This window comes from Cladophialophora bantiana (genome assembly GCF_000835475.1).
Source record: "Cladophialophora bantiana CBS 173.52 unplaced genomic scaffold supercont1.11, whole genome shotgun sequence".
NCBI lineage: Eukaryota > Fungi > Ascomycota > Eurotiomycetes > Chaetothyriales > Herpotrichiellaceae > Cladophialophora > Cladophialophora bantiana.
The window spans coordinates 846260-869261 of record NW_015971585.1 but is presented as its reverse complement, the minus strand read 5'-3'; the positions used below and the strand labels follow the sequence as shown (position 1 = coordinate 869261).

Sequence of the window (23002 nt, the reverse complement as noted above, 5' to 3'; positions counted from 1 at the left end):
CCTTCTACACTTTCTGCTACATCTTTGCCTCGTATTAGTCTGGACCTCCGGATCGCGCTGTCATGTATTCATCTCCTGCAGGCCACCCTCCGTGGCAGACTTCATATCCGTCGCTTGACCACCAGAATCATGCTTACATACCAGTTCCCGCTCGAAATGCTTTCGGCCCTCAACCACATCTTCCTCCGCCACCCGCCTACGCTCCAGCTCCAATGCCGCCCCAACAATATATGCCCTCACCTCCAACGAGCACCGCACCAAACATTCCTCCACCCCAGGCCCAGCAACCTGCAAGACCGAAGATAGTCTGGTCTGCAGAGGTCCGTGACTATGTCAACCGTTCATTCGCCAAAGCCGCAGAAATTCGAGATGTCTCCAAAGAGCAGATTGAAGCAAAACTCAAAGAAATCATCACTGATGCAACTCAGAATGGCAAGTTGGATACTATCAATTGGAAGGAGCTGCCGCTGCCTCAGCAAATGATTCGAGATGAACGCAATCGTGCTCTTCTTGCCCCTATAACCCCTCCATGTTATGTTCCTCCTGTACCTGTTCCAGCCGCTTCCACCGCTTCTTACCACGCTCAACCGGATGTCCCCCGTAAGCGCAAATCCACGGAGCTTTCAGCAGATGCTGAGATTTCTGCACCACAACCACCCTGGAGAACGAACGGACGATCTTCCGGACCTCTGGCTGACCGTGTTTCCTTCAATGCACCCGAAAAGCGCCCCAAACTCGACCTGAATAAATCCGTAAGTAAAGCCCACACAAGCCTGGAATCTCGCAGGCGGCGGTTCGAGGAGTCACGCGCGGGATCAGACTCTCCACGCACGCAAGAGTCATCTCGGGTTGCTTCACCGGAGCCGAGAATGACTGGACCTATTGTCGGCCGATCGCAAAAGCTCGAGAAGAACTATTTCAGATTAACGTCAGCGCCCAACCCTGATGACGTACGGCCTTTGGATGTACTCCGGAAAACTCTGGAATTGCTTAAGAAGAAGTGGCGCACCGAGGGCAACTACGTCTATATCTGTGACCAATTCAAGTCACTCCGGCAAGATTTGACGGTCCAACATATCAAGAACGAGTTCACCACCAGCGTCTACGAGTACCATGCTCGCATTGCTTTGGAGAAGGGTGACCTGGGTGAGTATAACCAGTGCCAAACGCAGCTACGGGCGCTGTATAAACAGAATCTTGGTGGTCACCCTGTGGAATTCAAGGCATATCGTATCCTCTATTTTATCCACACGTGCAACCAGACTGACATGAATGACGTACTTTCTGATCTAACACCAGCAGACAAGAAAGAACCTGCAATCAAGCACGCGCTCGAAGTGCGCTCTGCTCTTGCCCTTGGAAATTACCACAAATTTTTCAAATTGTATCTCACCGTGCCCGACATGGGGGCATATTTGATGGATATGTTTGTAGAACGTGAGCGACTCGCGGCGCTCGCATGCTTATGCAAAACGTAAGTCTGCCATCTCCAGGCCAGCATGACTCCGGTCACTGAAACTGTGCACAGGTATAAACCGGACGTTCGATTGCGCTTCGTCACCGAAGAACTCGGTTTCGAGTCGGATGAAGAAGCCTGCCAGTTCATCCTCGACCATGCCCCAGAAGAGTCATCAAATCTGCTCGAAGAACGAGACGGTGATGTTCGCTTCTTGACCGGAAAGGCGGGGAACATCTTCCAGATCGCAAAGACTAGAGCCTTTGGGCAAGTCGACATCAAGGGGCAGATATGATAAGCTCGACTTCGTTTCATGTTGTCCACAGTCGAGAGGGCCTTCAAGACCTTAATAAATCTGGTGTCTGGCAACTATTGGTGGTGCAGGCATCACCTTGAAACGTTGCTCTGCGGATCAAGTTTCTTGATTTGCGTGCGCGTTCTTGCGTGCAGCCTCTGCAGTCATGGAGACTGTCCTTCCACGTGGCGATGCCATCACTTTGGCCAGCAGATACCACAACGTTGGCATTGCATTGTCAGCGTCAAAGACAGACAAAGAGGCAGAAATCTGGCAACCATAATGAACCTGCGGGGTTATGGGAACTTGTATCCAGCGGGCGTCCCTTGAGAAAATAGAAGAGACTTCGAAGTTAAAATGCGCAAGGAGATGAACTGTGAAGTTGCATACGGAGACAATGAGCCCTTGTACGAGAGCTGTGAAGGCTACCCTCAGCAGACGTTATGGGTGATGATTGTTGTCCGAGGGTTGCTGTCTCGCAGGATCACCTGGACAGATGGTCCAGTCATTGTTGGGCCCCTTCATTTCAAAACCTGAAGCCGGAAGCGTGCCAGTAATATAGCTGAAGTCGACGTTTCCTCCACCAGCAGTTGAACCCAGATAGGATGAGCGAGCTGAGCACAGCCGGTCTACTGGTAGTGTTGGCCACAGCTGGGTTTAGGTCTCGCGCGCAGGTATGTAGCTGGGACTTTAGTCTAGCCAACCATCCGCGTTCAATGGCGACTCCTGGAGCGTGTAGCTCTGCCATGTATCCTCGGGGATGGGTATCCAGTGACACTCTTTTACAAGTACAAGCAGGACATCGACATGCAACTAGCTCTAGCTGCACAACCGTCACGCCGGCAAGTCAACGAGGGTGGCTTGTAGAATTCAGCTGTACAAGTATGCCATGGGGCCTCCTTTTGGTCTCGGATCTTGCAATTCTGGATGCTTTGGGAATGGCTGGTGGGCTTTCACGCGCCGGCCCATGCCCATGCCTACTTGTTATGCCCATGTCCATGTCCATGCCCACGTTGCGGCTGCGTCTAGCCCTTGCGACTCTCTCGTTGTAGTGCGTCTCGCACTCCCCCTCTCTGCTTGTACAAATACCTGAGGAACGGACCTCAAAGTTCCTTGAACCAGCACGTACCCATCCTCAGCATCCATCTCGCCATCTGTCCTCACGAAATCCTTCGCATCTCCCTCTTCGTCATCTCGATTTAATCTCAAGGAATTCCGGTCCGGAATCTGATGTGAAAAATTTGAGTCCTTTGTAATCTTGGGTCTGTGGGGGCCGCAGCGGACTTGAACCGGAGCACCACTGCACCACTGCACCACTGCGCAACACTGCGCCAGGAGGCATCCCACATCCCTGCCGGACAGAACACGCTAAAGGGACGAAAGGGACACACCAGATCTTCTCCCTTGCCTGAACCTCGTGAGCACTGCGCCTGTGTCTGTGCGACCGACATCAATCACCTCGTCATCTCCTCGGCCTGTCAACTTCCCAAGGTTGAAACACATTCTGCCTCAGCTTTGCTCGGAATATTCGACCACCGTCCAAGCCAGTGCAAGCCATTCAAAGCCTCGTTCCACCCTGCGACTTCACATGCAGTCGATCTAGAGCCAACAACAGCCCGTTTTCGTAGCATTTTCTTTCCAGCCAAGGGCGACTGCGGGGCACACGTCAATGCGACAATGAAGGTATGTCACCACCCTCTTTTCCACATGCGCCCGTCGCATCGCGCAGACACTCATCCGTCTTGTTCCTCCAGGCTATTCGCCGATCTCTGAAGAGCGACAAGGACGGGCGGCAGCCACCAAACCTCACCATCACGCCCAAGACGATCCAAGCCCTGCCCCCGAAGAAAGTTATAAAAGCCTTATACGACTACGAGCCCAAAAATGGCAATGCGCAAGAGTTGTCATTCCACAAGGGTGACTTTTTCCACGTCCTGAGCCGTGAAGACGACACAGAGTGGTACGAGGCCTGCAACCCGCTCATCCCGTCCGCGAGAGGGCTGGTGCCCGTGGCATTCTTTGAAGTGGTCGGCAAAAAACAGCGACAAAGCGAAAACTCTCTATCGTCTCCGGGAGAGAAGATGGATGGCCACGACTCGGGCTTTTCAGAGAAGGGTTCGACCAACTCTGGCCACACACGATCAGAATCGACCGCAACCACAAGACCCAGTGCAGGAACACATCAGAGAGGACCGAGTATGACCGGAAGAAGCGCAGGCGCCATGGTGTATGGGGTGGTGCAGTACGATTTCCACGCTGAAAGGGCAGACGAACTGGACGCCAAAGCCGGAGAAGCCATCATCGTGGTGGCGCAGTCCAATCCAGAATGGTTTGTTGCGAAGCCGATAGGACGGTTAGGAGGACCAGGATTGATCCCCGTATCATTTGTTGATATTAAGGATACAGCGACCATGCAATCAGTGGCCGATCCTCTTGAAGCAGTCCGGAAAGCAGGTGTCCCACGGGTTGAAGAATGGAAAAAGTTTGCAGCGGAATACAAGAACAGCAGTATCAGCTTGGGAAAATTTGACAGTCCCCAAGCTCAAATGTCGGCCGAAATGGCTCGAATGAGCATTCAACAGAATGCATCTTCGCAGCAATCGATCGCCAGTACTAATTATGTAAGTGCAAGATATTCTTTCCCCAGCCATGAGACGTGAAGTTGACCGAGTTTCGAATAGAATGGGCCGAGAACATCGCAGCAGTCGAACACCCCTCTTGCTCCCATCAGCGCGTCGGTACCACGGTACTGTTTTGACAACGACATGTACTGGTATATTATTGAATGTCAAATGGAAGACGGCCGATGGTGGGAACTATCACGGTACTACGCTGATTTCTACGACTTTCAGATTGCCTTGCTAGAAATGTTTCCGGAGGAGGCGGGCAACAAGGGCAAGCCTCGTACACTCCCTTTTATGCCTGGGCCAGTGGCACACGTCACCGATGCAATTTCCAATGGACGACGCCAGAATCTGGATGAGTACATCAAGAAGATAGTGGCAATGCCGCCCCACATCTCCAAAAGTATGCTTGTCAGGAATCTGTTCAAGCCAAAACCGGGTCAAGATTTTGAGATTGACCCCAACGCGCTGGGAGAAGATTACCGACTCTCGGCGGGATCACAACAATCGATGCAACCAGTCTCGCGGACGTCTTCTAACCAGCAAACGCCAGGTATGGCGTATGGGGGAATGCCACCTCCGAGCGTACGAATGTCCCAGCAACAACGGGGGCCTGTACCTATGTCCGCCGCAGCCGGCGTAGCTATGGGAGGACCACCTTTCTTGCACTCCCAGGCCAGCAATTTGACTCAAAATTCCACTTCTTCGAGCATGAAGGCCGGCAATACTGGCGGGGCTATGAAGGTCAAGGTGTTCTTCCAGGATGACATTATTGTTCTCCGGGTGCCCCAGGACATTGCCTTTGCCGCACTAAGAGAGAAGCTGATGGAGCGGCTGAAGGTCAATGATGATATTGTCATACAATACAAGGACGAGCCAACGAACACCCTCATTGATCTTGAGAACGATGACAACCTGGACGTCGCCCTACAACGGAATCCTAAACTCACACTGTGCGTCAACTATGCGACAGGTTGAGAGGGAAGGGGCTCGCTATTCCAATCATGGATCCTGAATATTGCCGATGAGCAGCCCTTTGGGTCCCAGTGCCTTATTGCAGTGGTACCCTGTCCTTCCCTTCTTCTTCGCGGTGTAGAGGGTGAGACACAGGGCGACCTGATGAGACGAATAGTTTATGTGATTGATGTTCGGCGCTTTGAGAGGAGGCATCCAGTTGATCTTGGAGGAATATTTTCCCGTTCTCACAAAAATTTCGAAACTTTTGACATTCGACTTGAAGGGATATGAAGTGCTACGTGGAGTTGAAATCTCTCGCGGTCATGTTTGAACGGATCTTTTACAGGTACACGCGCACGATGCGACATGGATGACGGAAAGCCTTTTGCACAAATTATCTTCCCCTCGATCATGCAGGTATCGAGGCGATTTCGGGTGAACGCGAGAGGCCTCAGGGATATAGAACCTGCTCTTTGTAATGAATTTCTGCCACAATCTCTGTCCCTGCGTCCAGGCGTCCAGGTGATTCGTCCGTATCCACGTCCATCTACCTGAGGCCATAGAAATGAGAAACGTCGGATGGAAGATTTGACAGTGGTGACACTTGAGTTGATGGATGGCAATTGTTTTCTGGCCGACAGTCGTCCGAGATTGCCGAAGATCAAATTGCGGTGTTTATTCCGAAGCTGCTCAAGAAACTTCTCTCTTACGTCTCTGCTCTACAGCCGCGCAGATTCTTCTTCGCCATGACTACCCCGGAGCTCGTCTCGTCCAGGCCTCGTGGCGCAATCGAGATCTCTGTTCAGTGATTCAATTACTTTTGCCTTGGGCAAGATGAAGGCGTCTGTGCGGCCCGTCGGCACCACCTTCCAATCCTATCTCAGAACTCTGCTCTCCGATACCGCTGTCCATCCCTTAAGACGTTCGATATGCACCGACTGTTTGAACACTTTGCGGCGGCAAAGGAAAGCTCTGAGAACACCTCCTCGCCAGATCCATGTTGTCAGCAGTGGAAAGGCTGCTAAAAACCTTGGAGAGACCGTCCGAGCCGCGAGATCGGTCCAGCGGCAACCCAGGCGAGAGCTCGCCACCGTGACTGAGGTATCCAGTCGGGGACCATTGGAAGAATACGACGAGAGGGTGCAAACGAGGCGTCTAAGGGAGGATGAGCACCAGAGAAGTGGGTGGACGGATTCTCTTCTGGTTTGGACTACGTGCTAAACTGGCTGCAGCCCTGGTCGAACACCTACAAGATCTCCACGAGACTCTGAAGGAGTACAACCCTCCCAAGATTACCCACCCAGACATCAATGACCTCCAGCCGCCCAAGAAATCCCTCTTTGGCTCTCTCTTTGGCAGCGGGAACAAGAAGAAAGCCATCGGCGAAATACCGGAGAATCTGCCCAAAGGATTATACATGTACGGCGACGTCGGTTCTGGGAAAACGATGTTGATGGACCTTTTCTTCGACACATTACCTCCGAACATAACATCCAAGACGCGCATCCATTTCCACAACTTTATGCAAGACGTGCATAAGCGGCTACACAAGGTCCGAATGCAATACGGCAACGATTTTGACGCTGTGCCTTTTATCGCAGCAGATATAGCCGAAACTGCCCAAGTCCTCTGCTTTGATGAATTCCAAGTGGTGGACGTTGCCGATGCCATGATCCTCCGTCGTCTGATTGAGGCCCTCATGTCGCACGGCGTGGTACTGGTCACGACCTCGAATCGGCACCCCGATGATCTCTACAAGAATGGGATTCAGCGGCAGTCCTTCATTCCTTGTATCAATCTGCTGAAAAAACAACTGCGCATCATAAATCTTGATTCACAAACCGACTATCGCAAACTCCCCAGACCACCGTCGGGAGTTTACCACCATCCGCTCGACCGTGCGGCTGTCTCTCACGCCAATAAATGGTTTCGTTTCCTCGGCGACCCAGAAAACGATCCTCCTCATCCCACGAGCATCACAGTTTGGGGTCGCGAAGTACAAATCCCGCTCGCCTCGGGTCGTTGTGCCAAATTCACTTTCCACGACCTGATTGGTCGCGCTACGGGTGCAGCGGATTACATTGAAATGATGCGCAGTTTTGATGCGTTTATTGTCACCGACGTCCCCGGGATGACGCATAGAGAACGCGACTGGGCTAGACGGTTCATTACTTTCATTGATGCAGTGTACGAATCGCACGCGAAGCTGGTCCTCACGACCGCAGTACCCCTGTCTCAGCTCTTCGTGTCCAAGAGTGAGCTAGACGAGTCTCTGGATAAAGTCACTTATAAGGTCCGGAAGGAAAAGTCTGGGGCCTCCAAAGAAGAGCATGCGGTTGTGGAAGAAGTTAAAAAGTCCAACGAAGGAAGAGGGGGACGTGAGGATGAAGGGGCAGATGTCGACGACGTGATGCGCAATCTAATGGACGACCTTGGGATGAACATGAGCATGCTGAAGCAGAGTTCTCTGTTCAGCGGCGATGAAGAGCGGTTTGCGTTTGCAAGGGCACTCAGTCGCTTGAGCGAAATGGGCAGTCAAGAGTGGGTGGAACGTGGGCTTGGACTTGAGAAGAGAGGAGGATTAGAGGAGAAAGAGGGATGGCAAAGGGTCAGGAGCAGGTGGAGAGAGGACAGTCTCTGATTTCTTCCCAGTGGAAGGATACCATAGAACGGGCAAGGAGAGGGGTTCTCCCTAGTGTGCAAGGCGCCTGGGTCAAAGACATTTGGTATTGCAAGGTGGATAGAACATATGTGGACATGAGCCTGGAAGATTAGAGGGTGTACAGTATTCCAGCGATGCAGGTTGAGAGACAAATCCTGACCAGAGACAGTTAGACCCAAATCAACTATAACTATCCACGGTAGCAAGGAGAGGATGAGCCGGCCCAGTGTATTAGGAGGGAGTACGAGAGATTTCGATACCACCTATTATATCTATTACACCGGAAGGGCGACAATCTCCAACAGGGGACTGGCCTGTTCACGTGAGATGGGGATCGACGTAGGCGGCTGCGAGTGCCATCAGCGCCATCAGCGCCGTCACCATTTGGTGCCATTGGTATCGCATCATCTGCTACTGCGCTCCAAGCACTCCGAACTCAGCTGGCGTCTCAAGTCCTGCCTGCGCACACCGTTCCCCCTCCCCTTAACTCAATCCTAGACTTGATTCTTTCTCCCTCGTGGCCAGGCCATCCCCTCCTCTCTGCGAGCAACAATCATCCAGGGGATCCTGTGACCCCTAGGGCTTGTTTACTTGGGCCTCTCGGATCCTCCATGTCGCCAGTCTCCGATGTCTCGTGTTGGCAGCCAGGCCAGCCATGAGCAACAGTTCCCTTACCGGCCTCTACCAGTCTGCAAACAGTAGCACTTCTACTCTCCGCCCTCGAACCGGCCGCCTTATATCCTACATCGACGATGAGGGTACCGAGTCCACTGCCATCTCTACCTCGACATCCTCAACGCCGCCACTATTCCCCAGCAGAGGCGTCTCGCCCAACGACGCCCCGGTAACCAGATCGAAGTCGACGGACAAGCCCCGACATGGCCGAACAAGTAAAACGCATGCAAGGTCGTCCTCGGGCACTCCAACCCCAACCGGAGGAAACCAGGGGCTGTGGGAACCTTGGACCTCACTCCAAGGCTTTGCGTCCACGTTGCTAGGGAACGAAGTGTCAGGTCCCTCCAAAGATAAGACTGCAGGTTCGTTCAAGAAGCCTCTTTGGATGAAACAAGACAATCACTATGGCTCAAAAAACGCCGCTCCGCATTGGGGTCCCTCCATTCAACCCTCCACAAATCAACTCCAGGCCACGGTCGAAGAACGCCAGGCAATGGTCCAGGCGAAGAAGAGGGAGGCACTGCTCCTTGCAAGTGCTTCAGGGAACCGCGATCGTCTGGGCAAGTTTAAGAGACGTGATTCAGATGCGGACGCTGCCACAACCACTCCCGCCGACCAGAATGAAGATGCCCTTGTTTACATGCACAAAGTTGAGAAAGGCGACACGCTGGCTGGAGTCATCATCAAGTATAACTGTCAGGCTGACCTCTTCCGAAAAGTGAATCGGTTCTGGCCAAATGACAACCTCCAAACACGGACTCATGTATTGGTACCCTTGGAAGGCTCCACCGTCAGGGGGAGGAAAGTTGACAGTCCATATCTCTCCAGAGATCTCTTCGATCCAGAATTCGACCGCCTCGCTGCCCAAGACGTCTCGAACGCCAAACCGAAAGACGGTGGCCTCTTGTCGTCCAATGGTATACACGACCCTTCTCGGGCAAAGGCGACCATCTCGTCTTCTACTTTGACCTCCGAACCCCTATCGCTCATCACCTCCCTCTCGGAAGAAATCGAGTTCAAACACGACTGCTGGGTCATGCTGCCCAACTTCAAAGAAGCCATCGAAGTCCTCCGCGTCCCTCGTCGTGCGTTAGGCTACTTCCCGCGTGCCCGTCGGAAATCGAATGCCACCCTCACCGCTTCACCTACCTCTACACCCAAATCCTCCTTTGATATGCTCCGCCATCCGCCCACTCACGCCGCACAAACATCTGCTTCATTGAACGTCTCCCCTGTCCGCCGGCCCGTGTTTCCCTCATCCCGGCTCAGCTCATCCGGTCGCCAACGATCTTCCAGCGCTACAGGAGGGAATCCCTTCGCCGAAGCCCTTCGCGGGCCCGGAGGAGTTGGTCCCCTTCGCGGTCTGCGGACGGAGGCTTCTCGTCCAGGCCCGGCCGACGATCCGCTCAATCGCAAATTCAACCAATATTTCCCAGACTTCCTACCCCCGGTCGGGGAAATCCCTCGAATTGGTTCCAGCGTAAGAGCATCCACATCCCGATCGACGCCCCGCGCGAGCTCCGAGTCGGTGAGAAGCCTACGGTCCAACTCGAACAGTTCGGGCCTTGCAGGTGATGTGAGCGGCACGATTGAAGGATGGGTGAGGAAGATGGCCGGCGCGGCAGGGAAAAGGGAACGAAATGCTGCGGTGGATAAAATGGGGGACCTGATTGAGCTGGAGACGAATACTGAAACCCACGAGGACTGGCACGTTCAGGTCGGCGAAGAAGATGGCGAGGAGGAAAATACCACACCGATCGCTAGCACGACAGAGTCCACGATAGAAGCAGCGCTTCTGAACGAAAGGTTTCCCATGAGGGGCAGGGTGAGGAACGCATATGTCTCTCCGAGCTCGGGGAAAGATAAGGACGATTGATTTTGGCGCTCTAATGAACAACAGCGTAGGTTGATATCATAGGGCGGGAATATCAACTTGGGGGACAACAAACTGATGGATAGATTCATGTAGGGTGCGTGTAAATGGTACAACGACCTATGGAGAAAGCTGCATATCCGAAGTAGTCAGATCAGACCGGACACTATGGTTGTGAGTGAACGTGAGCCGAATCACAATTGTGAGCAGACAGGGGTGCTGGGTAGAGGGCTTAGTACCTTGGACCCCGTGTCGTCTCTTGTTTAGATTGATTGGCGATGAGGGCGCTGACGTCCAGCCTTGCCGTCCATTATTGCGCATGTGTGCCTCCCTTCCTACCACGATTACTCGAGAACGAAACCCGAAGTACCAATTCGGGGTTCATCGTAGAGGGTGAGCGAAGCCCGCTTTCACCTGAGTTTCAACTGAGCCTTCAGCTGAACCTCACTGAGCACCCCCTGAGCATCACACTGAGCCATTACAAGAGGGCCCCTTGGAGATCGACTACATCTGCCTGCGGGCCGATATAGCTTAGACTTTAGGAGCTCTTCTCAACTCCTCTCACTTTTCTTTGTGTATATTACTCCTCTGTACGTAGCAAATAAAACCTATAGCCAGTCCTGATAGATACTACAAGATGAGAAGGTTGCAGACCCACGCTGTAAGGTCAGAGGACCGCGCAATTAATTGTACAAACCTCCGTCAGGTTGCACAGGTAGATTCATGTACAAGTAACATGGACAGGTTGACAGCACGTACCATTCAGGTCCACATTTGAAATTTCGAATCGTATGGGTTATACGCTGGATTCTGAAGTCTTGGATCACTTCATGATGTTCATACGGTCCTGGTTCGACCTACTGCAACGGCCCGATGCCAGAACAAGACCGTAGAGCTAAATCTCCGTCATGGCTGATCGGAAAGGACGCTGTTTTTGTAAACAAAGCGGGCCTTTGTATTCTGAACATGGAGGCTGAATCATGTCGCAGACTTGAACGAGGATTGATTCTTGTTGTTTTCTTAACCCACCCAGAGAGCAAATCATAGCCTCTACTTCCCCGAAATTGGAATCAAAGCATTTCATTAGATTAGCCAGATAAGTCTTAATAATGCACCAGCCTTTTTCCAAGTCTCTTCACCAATCTGACATTCCATAGTCTGGACCCGGGAGTATTCCCTGCTGTCCGAGTCGTTGTCGCTATGCGATAAACACATAAGGATTGTGAGAACGAGCGTCCCGTCTTCCTCTTCCCCGTCGAGAGCCATGAATGGCATGAAATCCGGTTGATCATCACGCCATCCTCTGTCCAACTGGACGGTGCCCAATATTTCTCGATTTGGGCTGTCAGCCATCACTGAATATAGGCCGTTGGGCTCTTCCGTTGGGGCCAAGTCAATCCTAGATACCACTAATTGGGCAAGACTGCTCATTAGACATAGGGAAGAGGTCCCTCGAGAATAAATTGATAATGCTGCTGGAAGACCCCATGCCCATTCGCCGTCCTTCCGGTCCTGACCTTGAAAATAGCAAGGTCTGCGATGGCCGTATTGATGAGTGAACAGTGGAGAAGACCCGACTGCGCCCAATTGTGCAAACATTAAACGTTTTCTCTTATTCACGGGCTGGTACAGCATCTGGGCTGACCGAGTGTGCGCGTCAGGCTGAGATTTCCAGAAAATTCGCTGCCTCCATCCAAGCCACGACCAGCTTGGATATTGCGGTCTTCGTAAGTGTGGGCAATGCTGGTCGGTTTGCCAACAAATAGCCTGATCAAACAAGGAGGTTGGCAGTCCGAAATAAAATTCGTTATTTCGTCCGTCCAAGGTAGATGAAAACGTTTTCATAATTCCTTGAAAAGCATTCAACACATCGCTCTGATATGTGAGATTCCGTTTAGAGTATCCCTCAACAGCAGAATAGTACGCGTTTAGCTCGGATCCGGAAGAACCATAGAGGAAATCCCATTCGTTTGCGCCTCTCGGTAAGGCAGTCGTCTCAAGAGAACTCTCATCGATATTCCAGAGTTGGTCTTGACATTCGAAATAAAGCCCAAGGGTGGAGAATACAAGCATCCGGTGTGATAATGCTGCTTCTTGGAATGTCCAGCCACGAGTTGTCCAGATGGAATTCTGATATATCCTGTTCGGAGATAGCTCTTGATTTCTAGGCTGATTTGATGCACATAGTGGTGAATTAGCATCATGGCCTGCTGCAGCCACTATAGTCATTTTAGCGCTGCCAAAGATCTTTCGCATCCGCAGGATTTGGATGGCCTTGTCACGGGTATCGTCTTGTTTGATGCACAGTGCATCTACCCATAGGTACCTTTCGCCGATTGCTCCGCAAAGCTGAATGGCCTCTGATATGACGCGAGGGATATTCTTTGCTTGAAAAAGGGATCCGTTTTGGGCAAACCACTGCATTGTTTCGTCCCTCAGGCCGGAAATTCGTGTCTCACCCCAAACATAACTCAACGCCAGAAAGCTACAACCTTCCGGTGCGTCGACTATCCGTCCAAGGAAGACATCAATCAGTCTGAGGGTGACACCTGGGAGACTTTGCCACCTCAACTCATTTTGTGCACACTTTCGGTGAGTGGGATCAGAGATGCAACTAGAGAGTAAATTTCTGATCACCTTGCCAACGTCAGAAAAGTCTTGTCTCCTTACTTGGTCTTGTATCAAGTTCGTTTCTTTGGCATTCACGTTCGTCATGTTCGAATTGCCGTCAGTGAGTTCTGAGGGCGTCTCTTCTTCTGGAAATAAGTCCGGTTCGCTTCTTCCTCTCCAAGGACAACATAGCACATCTTCTGGCCATAGTAATTTGTAAAGGTTATAAGCTTTGCGCCAGCCTCCCTCATTCCAAGAGCCATCAGAACTGTCAATTATATGAGTAAATCGATCCCCTTCAGACTCCCCTCGACTCACCGAAGGGAAAAGGCATCACCAGCCAGTTGCCTCGCTCTTAAGAGCACCAAGCAGACAGTGAGATCGTAGGGCTTCTGCACAGTTTTGCAAAAGTCAAAGGTAGTCATGTTTTCCTTCCGTAAAAGAAACGTCTCGTGGCCATCCTCACCGATACCGTTGAATTGAATACCTTGGTCGAGATCGATAAGAGGGTCCTGAGGATGATTGTGTTCCATCTTTACAGGGACATCCGCCGCCTCGATGATGAGAGGAATTTCTGATATGAGTATCGGCCATATTTTGTTCCACACATTCTGATTGAGGATAGTGTAATAGTGCGTATACCTGTTAAAAGTCAGGCAATGCGGAGCCATAGGAAGTCAGCACCGACCCCATTCTTCAGCCGAGGCGACTACTATTATCTCTTAAGCAATGAGGGATATTCAATCGGCTGAGGAGGCAGGTGAAGCTGGGAAGGAAAGGGCAACAGCGCAAGGACAATCTTTGAAGTTTTCAAAGCAGGTGAAAGCAGCGAATTCGCCTCAATATATATATGCAGACCTTCCTTGAGGTTTTGGCAGAATAGGGCATGCTTCGCACCATCGGCGACAAGGGATTTGGCCCCCACGACAAGTGCGTCACAGGTGCCATCTTCGCCCAGTTTGCACGAGCCACGGGTGTGCACAGGGCTGCATCACCCTCGCCTTGAAGGAGGGTAAGCTCGCCGAAAATTTGGCTGCTCCTGGTTAAAGATACCGTTCATCCCCTTCGTTAAGTGTTATAGTAGCCTTAGAACGGGGAATACGCGATGAGAACCTAGGGGTTGAAGAGTTAGAGATCGTTGACGCGCCAAAGAGCACGACAAGACACACCGCGGCTACTAAGTGGAAGGAGGATATGCCGCGATAGAGGTCGGGCAATTTATGTCTAGAACGACAAACCAGCCGTCCACTAGTCGTGAACGAGATGGACCTGAGAGAGAACTGAATGGGGAGCACAAATGAGTAGTCCGAGCAGACTAGAAGGGGTGTCGGACGGGAGCTCCAAGTATCCCAAATAGGTCCTATCGTCTAAAGCTAATGTGTTGAATAAGGAGAACCTCTGAGGTCAGGGAGGCTCTGGGACCGATTCAAGCAGAAGGGTAAGCCGAGGGTGAGCAAAAGCAGTGAGAGACAATCTCATGCAACTATGTACCTAGCGAGACTAGATATTCATACAAAGAGCCTGATCGATCATACCCAGTACGTGGTACGAGGAACATCGGTAATAAATAGATTGCTAGCGTCACTCGCTCCTAATTTCACATGCATCTCGCCCTCTTCCACACTCTCTCTAGGTCCGCGTTGCTAGGGTTCAACCGCTACGTCACATCCTCTCATCTATTCTCACACTTCTCTCCCGTTTTGAAATCCACGTCTCTATATTCACAGTATCCCCTCTACTCGCTTCACCCTTCCCCCTTCACTTTCTTGTACGTCATGATCGCTTAGCTCAATCAAAAATGGCATTTCTCCAATCCACCTTTCCTCCTCTCCACCTCCATGCAAGGTATCAAAAGGCCAAACCGGCAATATAGAAAGGAGAATGACTATAAAAAAAACAGAGTGTGGTGTTTCTTTCGTGAGCGGGCATCGAGTTCCAATCAGTGGGTCGCACATCTCCAGCTGTACAAGGTAGATCCTCTCAAACATCAGTTCCATCCCAAACTATTCTCAGCCATTACTGGAGGGCTAATATACGTCCGTCCACTTCGTTGAGAATTGCTGCGATCACTGGTTCGGGACGTCCTTCCACCGAATCGGGTGCCGTAGCTGCCTCGTGCGCCGACCATGAGGTTTGACTGTTCGCCAGGACGAGGTCCACGGTTGCCTGACTGCATGCTGCTTGACCTTTGGTGGCCAGACTTTCTCCTCTTGTACCTCCGTGCAACAAGGAACATGGCGGCTCCATAGACTGCAGCACCAGCCACCGCTCCAACCGCGATGCCGACGGAGGATGGGCGAACGGGAGAGCTTCCCGAGTCCGAACTGCTGGGAGCACCGTCATCGCCAGAACCGCCTTGGTCAGAAGTTGTGGCGGCAGAATTTGCCGAGTTAACGGGTGTGCCTCCCCCGGCCATTTGAGATCCGGGCAGAATTGGAATCGAGGGGTCAATCATGCTCATCAGAGTCACCACAGATGGGTTCGGATTGTTGTAGAGATCCGAGTTAGGGTTGAGGAGTTGCAGAGAGAGGGTATCAACTTTGTCCGATGGGATGTAAGCCATAGCTAACGTCGTAATGTAGTTCAAGGTATCCAGGGTATTGTATGGTTGTAGGTACTGCATCACAACTTCACTTAGATCAATACCCAGCCCATGAGAAACACCAACGGGGAGATAAGAGAAAATTTGAGACACAGCAGTGGGCGACGACACGACAAAAGCATAGTTGAGGCCGTAATCAAATCCAAGCTGGATCAAGGTAGAGTTATTTGGCGCATCAGGCACACCACCTTGAGGCTGAATCACTCGAGGAAGAGTCGTCGGAAGAACCGCAGCGCTTGTTGAAGCTGACTTGGACGTTTCGGTGGGGGCAGTTGTCGTAGCAGAAATGATGCTCGAATCCGGAGTGAAAGCCGTCGCCGAGTCCGTACCAGTGGGCTTGACAGTGTTGACCGGGGGCCCTGAGGTTGTGGATCTACCAGTCGTGGTAGGGGTCACAATTGGGGTCGTCAAATTCCCAACGAACGGCGTTGGAGTCACAGTAGGGAAAGTTGTGGGGGTCTCGGTCGGCGTAGTCCTCGTGTCGCCGGCTGTGTCAGTTGGTGTAGTGGTAGGAGTCGTGACCGTGTTATTGCCGGGGGTATCTGTCGGACCGAGAGGAGTGGTCGTCGGAGGATCAGTCGGAGGATCAGTTGGAGTCGTGGTAGGAGTCGTGGTAGGAGGATCGGTTGGACCGACAGTCGGGGGGCTGGTGGTCGTGGAGATAGTTGGGTCACCTGTCGGCGAATCTGTAGGCGACGTTGGACTGGTGGTAGAACTGTCTGTTGGCGGCGGCGGTGGTGGTGTTGGAGAGTCTGTCGGCGTAGTGGTCGGCGTATCAGTTGGCGTATTACCATCCGTGATTGTTGGCGACGTGATGGGGGGCGTCGACGTCGCATCAGAGACGAAGGAGCCGATATCAGAAGTCACATCAGCCGGGCTCGAAGTTGTAGTAGCAGCGGCGGAAGTGATGACCGAATTTGCTGAGCTCACATCGGACGCAATTGAAGATGCAACTTCCGCAGCCGAGGACAAGGCTGACGAAATAGAAGCGATGTCTGTACCCGAAGCAGTCGCCGCAACTGATTGCAAAGAGCTCGCAACGGACAAAATTGAAGTTGCAGCATCGCTGGCAGACGAGAGAACTGACTCCGCTGCAGCAGTGCTCGACGCCGCAGCCGCCGTGTCTGTCGTGGTGGCAGTGGTCGTGTCTGAGGATGAATCACCCGTAATAATCGAACCAAGTCCAAGAGTGATACCGCCATCGTCGGATGTTGAGCTCGTAGAGGCCGTGTCAGTGATGGTAGCCGTGTCCGTTCCAGTCGCAGTGGTATCAGTGTTGATACTGGTAGGAACGTCAGTTGCAGATGGATTACCGAAAGCATCCGTGATCGGGGCGATGCTTGTATCTGTAGCTGAAGGCGTGGCCGTATCTGTAGGCGTTGTCGCAGTATCCGTCCCCGTGTTGGTGGAAGTGTCGGTCACGGTCGAAGTATCGACTGAAGCAGTGTCGGTCGTCTGTGCGTCAGTGCTTGTTGGTGTCGTCGTTGGCGAATCGCCCGAGATTGCTGATGCGACGCCAGACAAAGCATCAGACACTGACGAAATCAAGCTACCTATTCCTGAATCCGTCGTGGTAGAATTGTCAAATGTGACGACCTGCCTTTTCACGACCCTTGGAAAATAGTACCTGGGCTTCAGATCCGCTCCACGACGATGGGCAGGGACCGCTTCGGCAAAGGATCCTGCCACCACAGCAGCAAATAAAGTAATTGATGAGATCTTCATGTCGCAGGATGTTAGGACCAGGGGAGTTTCTTGAAAGGTCGTTAGCAAAATGCTCGTCAATTTAGAGTCTCTTGCCGTACTTTAAATCTTCTTGTGAAACGAGCGTATATGGTGAGTGTGTTGAAAAGAGCGGCTAGGATCAAATGATCCCGATCTGTGATTCGAATGAACCGTCCCAGACGATTTCTTTGGCTTCGGTCGTCTTGCGGGGGTCGCTCAAGCCAGTTTGGAGTGGTAGAGTGATAATCCAAGAGCGGATCGAGTAGTTGTCGAGGCTTGTGATCAATAAGATTCCTTTGTTCGGTACGTATGCAAACTGCCCAAGTCGAACGGTCAAAGGCTTCGTGTCATATATTTTTGGCGGTTTCTTTGACCCAGGATTACCCGTATCTCCAACAAAGAGACCGCTGTCGGCTATGCTCTTCCTCGAATTTTTGGGCCAGCCAATTGCTTGCGAAGACAAAGATAGTATCCAAAGAGCCGCTGTTGGCGACTGGGAGACGCTTTCTTGGAAGTGAGGGTGCGGTAAGGGATCTTCTCGAAGGGCCTTCGCAGCGAACTGTAGAAATGCGTGCAAAAAGGTGTAAGAACTAAGGAACGTGATCGATCGTGTCAAAATAGGCTCTACGTCGACGGTCTGAAGGAATGAACGCGAGCACGTCGAAGTTGGTGCTGGCAAAATTGCGTAGACAGGAAGGGGATGAAGAACCTGGCCGTCGAGGCGAAATTGACTAGTCGAAGGTGAGAATTATCGGTCGCAGAACGAGAGACGGCGACCACGGCGACGTTGACGGATCATCGAGGCTCGATGGAGAGGACGTGCAGGCGGGAAGGGTGAATGCAAAGGACAACAGTCGAAAGGGAATGCATTGTGCAAGACCTGTCGAAAGGGAGAGGAGGCTGAATGGAGACCGAGTCAGTGCCTGAAAGGAGGAGTGACGAGGCGAGCCAACGAGCCCTACAAGCGCAGCCGCTAAGCCCGAGCGGTGGCTGTTTGGTCGAGACAAGGCACGCAAGCGGCTCCCCCGGGGCCGGGGGGTGTTCAAACAGAGAGATCTTGGGGTGGGTTTGTGGACTCGGACCCAGCGAGAGGTGGCTCCAGGTGGCTCCCGGCGGAGAATTATCTCAGGCACAGTTACGCACTCTGGTTAAGGCGCTTTTATCGTGTCCTCCGTACCTGTAAATTACACATTTAGGCCCACCCCAACGGCCCTCCAGCACTCCTCGTTGGACCACAGCAGTTAAAAGACAAAGGCTAGTGTAGCCTGTACCTGCAGGGCCATACCACCGAGACTCGTACGATACTTCACGCCGGGGCCTGGCTCAGCCTCCTCCCCTTTGGGTCCTTGGGTCCTACCAACCAAGTAGAGCCCTTGGACATTGATTGTTGCCGGTCCTGGTTTTTGAGCTTCTGCATTCCACTCCAACCAATTTCGCACCACAATCTCGGTACAACCCTGTGTGCTAGCTTTTTGGCTTTGATGTGGCTTTTCATATGTACTTGATCCTTTCCTGTTAATAGGGCCGAGGTCTTCAAAGACGGACTGCAAGTGGTGTTGATCGCCTGTTGACAGACACCTTGGAGAGAGCAAGTCTGGGACTTTGACCGCCCTATTTGCAGACGAGACACTCATCGAAACAGTCTGTGCTTCCAATATCCTCGCAGCGCGGAGACTCTCGGCGAGAAAATTTCTGACCAGAACCACAGGGGACGAGGTTGCTTCAAGGTGAGTCCCTGTCGAGCTGCGTGGCCTCTGTGACACCGGCCGCCAGTGAGAGACAAAGCATGCAACATGGCACACAGGCAAGCAATTTTAGCATCAGGAACCAGGAGCTAGCTGGAGCCCAATCGCGTGTCAGCCACCCGCGGTCGATGGGCCCTTGGCTTCAGCGGACCGGAGGATTGGCCCAAATTCCCCTCCATGATCTTCCCCATCTGCCGCCCCGTTCGTAATCCTCGGTCATCCTCAAGGAGGCCGAGAGCACGAAAGGCGAGAAGGGCTGATTGTTTGCTTAGGCGCATACCACCATGTCACGAGACGTTCTGGCACAGCAGACGTGGTATGGGCGAGCATGTTGACAGGCTGTGCTCTGCAACGAATACTCAACAACATTCCATATAATGAAAGCATGTTTATGAAGAGCAATTGGTTCCCGACATCGGGCCCCGCTGGCCGAGCTACTGGTGGTGTTTCATTAGGGAGTAACCGAGAAGCCACTGGAAAAGTGGCCCGGCTTAAGCTTTGTGAAATTTTCCACTGTTTGGGGCGTGCATACTTGTAGGTACCTACGGTGCATCATCCTTGATGGTATGAGTATCTTCTGCTGACCTTGAGTTTCATGCTCCAAAGACGGACTCCATAACCCGTGCGCATGTCAGCGTTTCACGCCCTGGAACATTCTATCGCATTGGCCCTGATGATCATCGCCGAACCACATGGCAATGCAGTCTGTTGATTAACGTACCAGGACGAATAACGGAGTGTTTGACTGATCTTGTCTACATACCTAGCAAACGGGTCGGCGGTATCGATGATGAATGAATTGACGGCTTGTGGGCAGACTCATTTCAACTATCGGTTGATACTCGACCACATTCGGATCCCGGTCCTTAAAGAGTATTGCTCTGCGACGTGCTGATGTTGGGGGAGAGTTGCACAGCACGACTGACCGATATTCTATCGGATCAGGATTGAAAATCCTAGCTCATCAACGCGTCAGGAGGACACCAGGGGACTGCGGCAAGAATTGGATGGACTTGACTTCTTGATTTGATATGAGCTGCCGTTTATGCTGTCTCTACACTGGAAGCTACATACTGCTTTGTCGTGGCCAGGATTCTGATTTCCCAATCACCGTTCTACAGCTCCCAAGATATTATGACACTTGAAATATACATTATCAAATCCTCCGTGCATTGTGTCGGGAAATCTCGTGAGCAATTTGCCCTTGGGCCATTGCCTCGGTAGAATGTTCAGCCCCTACCCAGGACAGAGTATGGAGAGTATAGAATATACAGTATTGGCTGCAAATGCTTGGATGTGCCAATGCACAGACCACCCTTTCTGAGACATATCCAAACAGAGGACGCCAAACAGAGGACGTTGAGTACTTTGACTTGGACCAGGTGGAAGAAGAAACAGGAAAGGGACTCGTGTGGGAGAAGCCCGTGTTGGCGGTGTTGCGAGCACGTCATTTTGTCTTTCTCGTCTTTTCGGCCGGCAAACTGCGAAAATTGCTCCACCTTCGGTACATGCAAACCAACTCGAGCAACCTCTCTGCGCCTGCGCCTTTCTCCCCCATTGTCTTGCTATTCAGTGTCACAAGTCGGTCCAGTCGCTATCAGCTGTTACAGGCGAACGCCCCTGCTCGACTCTCATATGTCCTTGAGCATATTGATCAGTACTCTACAAGTCGTCGAGCTTGTACCCCCACCACCATCCTTCGACCGCCGCCACCATGTCTGAGTCAGGGTCTTCTTCTACACCGCCCTTGAAGAATCCGAAGCTCAGCGCAATGAGCAAGGCTTTCGCACAGGTCGACTTGGACGGCCATGATCTCCCGCCTTCACCTGCTCCGTCCAGTCCCAGAGGTAGTCGGCAATACGCAATTGCGACTCAACTGGTGTATTCAGAGGGGAACGACCAGTACAATGCCAGCAGCGTGCCCATATACCAGGTCAGCGGTGATCAATGGCGACGAGGGAAATCAAAGGACAAGATGAAACTAACGCTATACAGTCTGCCACCTTCAAACAAGCCTCTGCCACCGGCGGCGTCTCCGATTATGACTATACTCGTAGCGGCAACCCAACACGCACCCATTTAGAAAAACACCTTGCAAAGATCATGCGCGCCAAAAGGGCTCTGGTTGTCTCTTCTGGCATGGGTGCTCTCGATGTCATCACTCGGCAGTTGAAGCCGGGCGACGAAGTCGTGACAGGCGACGATCTGTACGGAGGAACTAACAGACTGCTCAAATATCTGTCCACACACGGGGGGATCATCGTCCATCACGTCGACACGACCGCACCTGAAAAAGTGAAGGAAGTGCTGAACGACAAGACCGCCATGGTGCTGCTCGAAACACCTACCAATCCTCTGATCAAGATTGTGGATATTCCCACCATTGCAAGTTTCGCCCACGCCGCCAACCCCTCATGCCTTGTGATCGTGGATAATACCATGCTTTCACCTTTGCTCCAAAACCCTCTGGAACTTGGAGCAGATGTTGTCTATGAATCTGGCACGAAATATCTGTCAGGCCATCACGACTTGATGGCTGGTGTCCTCGCTGTCAACGACGAAGCGCTGGGTGAGAAATTTTACTTCACCATCAATGCCTCAGGCTGCGGCCTGGCTCCGTTTGACTGCTGGCTCCTCATGCGCGGAATCAAAACATTAAAAGTCCGCATGGATGCACAGCAAGCAAACGCCATGATGATTGCCCAATTTCTTGAATCCGCGGGCTTCAAGGTCCGGTACCCAGGTCTGAAGAGTCACCCCCAGTATGACCTCTTCCACTCAATGGCCCGGGGACCCGGCGCTGTTTTGTCATTCGAGACCGGGGACGTCCAACTGTCCGAGCGGATCGTCGAGTCCGCGAAACTATGGGCCATTAGCGTGAGTTTCGGCTGCGTCAACTCTCTCATCAGCATGCCATGCCGCATGAGCCATGCCAGCATCGATGCCAAGACTCGCAAAGAGCGTGGCGTGCCCGAAGACCTAATCCGATTGTGTGTTGGGATCGAGGACGGAGAGGATCTCCTGGATGATCTGCGGAGTGCGCTGGTTCAGTCTGGCGCCATGAACGTCACGCTTGATGGAATCTATGCGAAGAACGCAACAGGCGGAGATGAACATCCCAAGGAAGGCGAGCATCTGGCAGCAGAAGCTGCAGCCACCAACGAACCTTGACAAGAAGCTATAGCCTGTCAGTTCCTTGCCAGGTCTACAAGAGCAGGAATCACTCCCTTGAAAGCCACTCTCAGCTTGATCGCTGAATGGCAGGCGCCACGTAGTTCTCGACAGAGAACTAGATAAAGGAAATTGAGAGACAAAAAGAGGCTTCCCCAAGGCAACAAAAGTGAATGTTATATTTGCATGGTTGTTTTCCTGTTCGGCCTGTGGCTATCCTATATGTCTGGCGGCTTTTGGATTTGAGATGTGCATGACCAGAGAGGAGGCACACGGCGTGTATAGCCCCTTGAATGAAATGAAATGAAACGGAAGAGTCGATACCTCTGACAACCGAGCGTGTTCTGTTCCATTTCTAACTCCCAAACGCCTTTCCTCGAAGACGTGAATGAAAAGCCCGTTTGCCGCGGTCTTCCTCGATTTCCACATTAAAACGGTTGATCTTAATGCCCAATGTATCAAAACGAATTGCTAACTTCAGAATAGTAGCGGTTATACTCGGTGTAGGGCCTAGAGCTAGTCTCTTTGAGTCCATTCCACGCGGCAACCGTCTCCTCTGTGGGTTTCTTGTCACCTTGCTCATTTGCTTACGACTCTCAGCTGCCCC

At 52.1% G+C, this 23002-nt stretch overlaps 7 protein-coding genes across 7 annotated transcripts; 5 read left to right on the top strand and 2 right to left on the bottom strand.

Annotated features, from left to right (window-relative positions):
* Positions 1-62: 62 nt before the first annotated feature.
* On the top strand, positions 63-1751 carry Z519_07738 (uncharacterized protein; the record flags this gene model as incomplete). The annotated part of the gene is made up of 2 exons (XM_016765468.1): positions 63-1474; positions 1529-1751. 2 exons carry the CDS (start codon positions 63-65, stop codon positions 1749-1751), a joined length of 1635 nt encoding a protein of 544 aa, XP_016618437.1.
* A 1685-nt stretch (positions 1752-3436) lies between these two features.
* Positions 3437-5353, top strand: Z519_07737 (uncharacterized protein; the record flags this gene model as incomplete). Its single annotated transcript, XM_016765467.1, has 2 exons — positions 3437-4372; positions 4433-5353. 2 exons carry the CDS (start codon positions 3437-3439, stop codon positions 5351-5353), a joined length of 1857 nt encoding a protein of 618 aa, XP_016618436.1.
* An 813-nt stretch (positions 5354-6166) lies between these two features.
* Positions 6167-7973, top strand: Z519_07736 (uncharacterized protein; the record flags this gene model as incomplete). Its single annotated transcript, XM_016765466.1, has 2 exons — positions 6167-6512; positions 6565-7973. The coding sequence occupies 2 exons, from the start codon at positions 6167-6169 to the stop codon at positions 7971-7973; spliced, it is 1755 nt and encodes a 584-aa protein (XP_016618435.1).
* Positions 7974-8649: 676 nt separating this feature from the next.
* On the top strand, positions 8650-10545 carry Z519_07735 (uncharacterized protein; the record flags this gene model as incomplete). The annotated part of the gene is made up of 1 exon (XM_016765465.1): positions 8650-10545. One exon carries the CDS (start codon positions 8650-8652, stop codon positions 10543-10545), a length of 1896 nt encoding a protein of 631 aa, XP_016618434.1.
* A 1080-nt stretch (positions 10546-11625) lies between these two features.
* Z519_07734 (uncharacterized protein) lies at positions 11626-13823 on the bottom strand (the record flags this gene model as incomplete). Its single annotated transcript, XM_016765464.1, has 2 exons — positions 11626-13420; positions 13471-13823. 2 exons carry the CDS (start codon positions 13821-13823, stop codon positions 11626-11628), a joined length of 2148 nt encoding a protein of 715 aa, XP_016618433.1.
* A 1316-nt stretch (positions 13824-15139) lies between these two features.
* On the bottom strand, positions 15140-17479 carry Z519_07733 (uncharacterized protein; the record flags this gene model as incomplete). The annotated part of the gene is made up of 1 exon (XM_016765463.1): positions 15140-17479. The coding sequence occupies one exon, from the start codon at positions 17477-17479 to the stop codon at positions 15140-15142; it is 2340 nt and encodes a 779-aa protein (XP_016618432.1).
* A 3459-nt stretch (positions 17480-20938) lies between these two features.
* Positions 20939-22395, top strand: Z519_07732 (cystathionine beta-lyase; the record flags this gene model as incomplete). Its single annotated transcript, XM_016765462.1, has 2 exons — positions 20939-21157; positions 21220-22395. 2 exons carry the CDS (start codon positions 20939-20941, stop codon positions 22393-22395), a joined length of 1395 nt encoding a protein of 464 aa, XP_016618431.1.
* Positions 22396-23002: the final 607 nt, after the last annotated feature.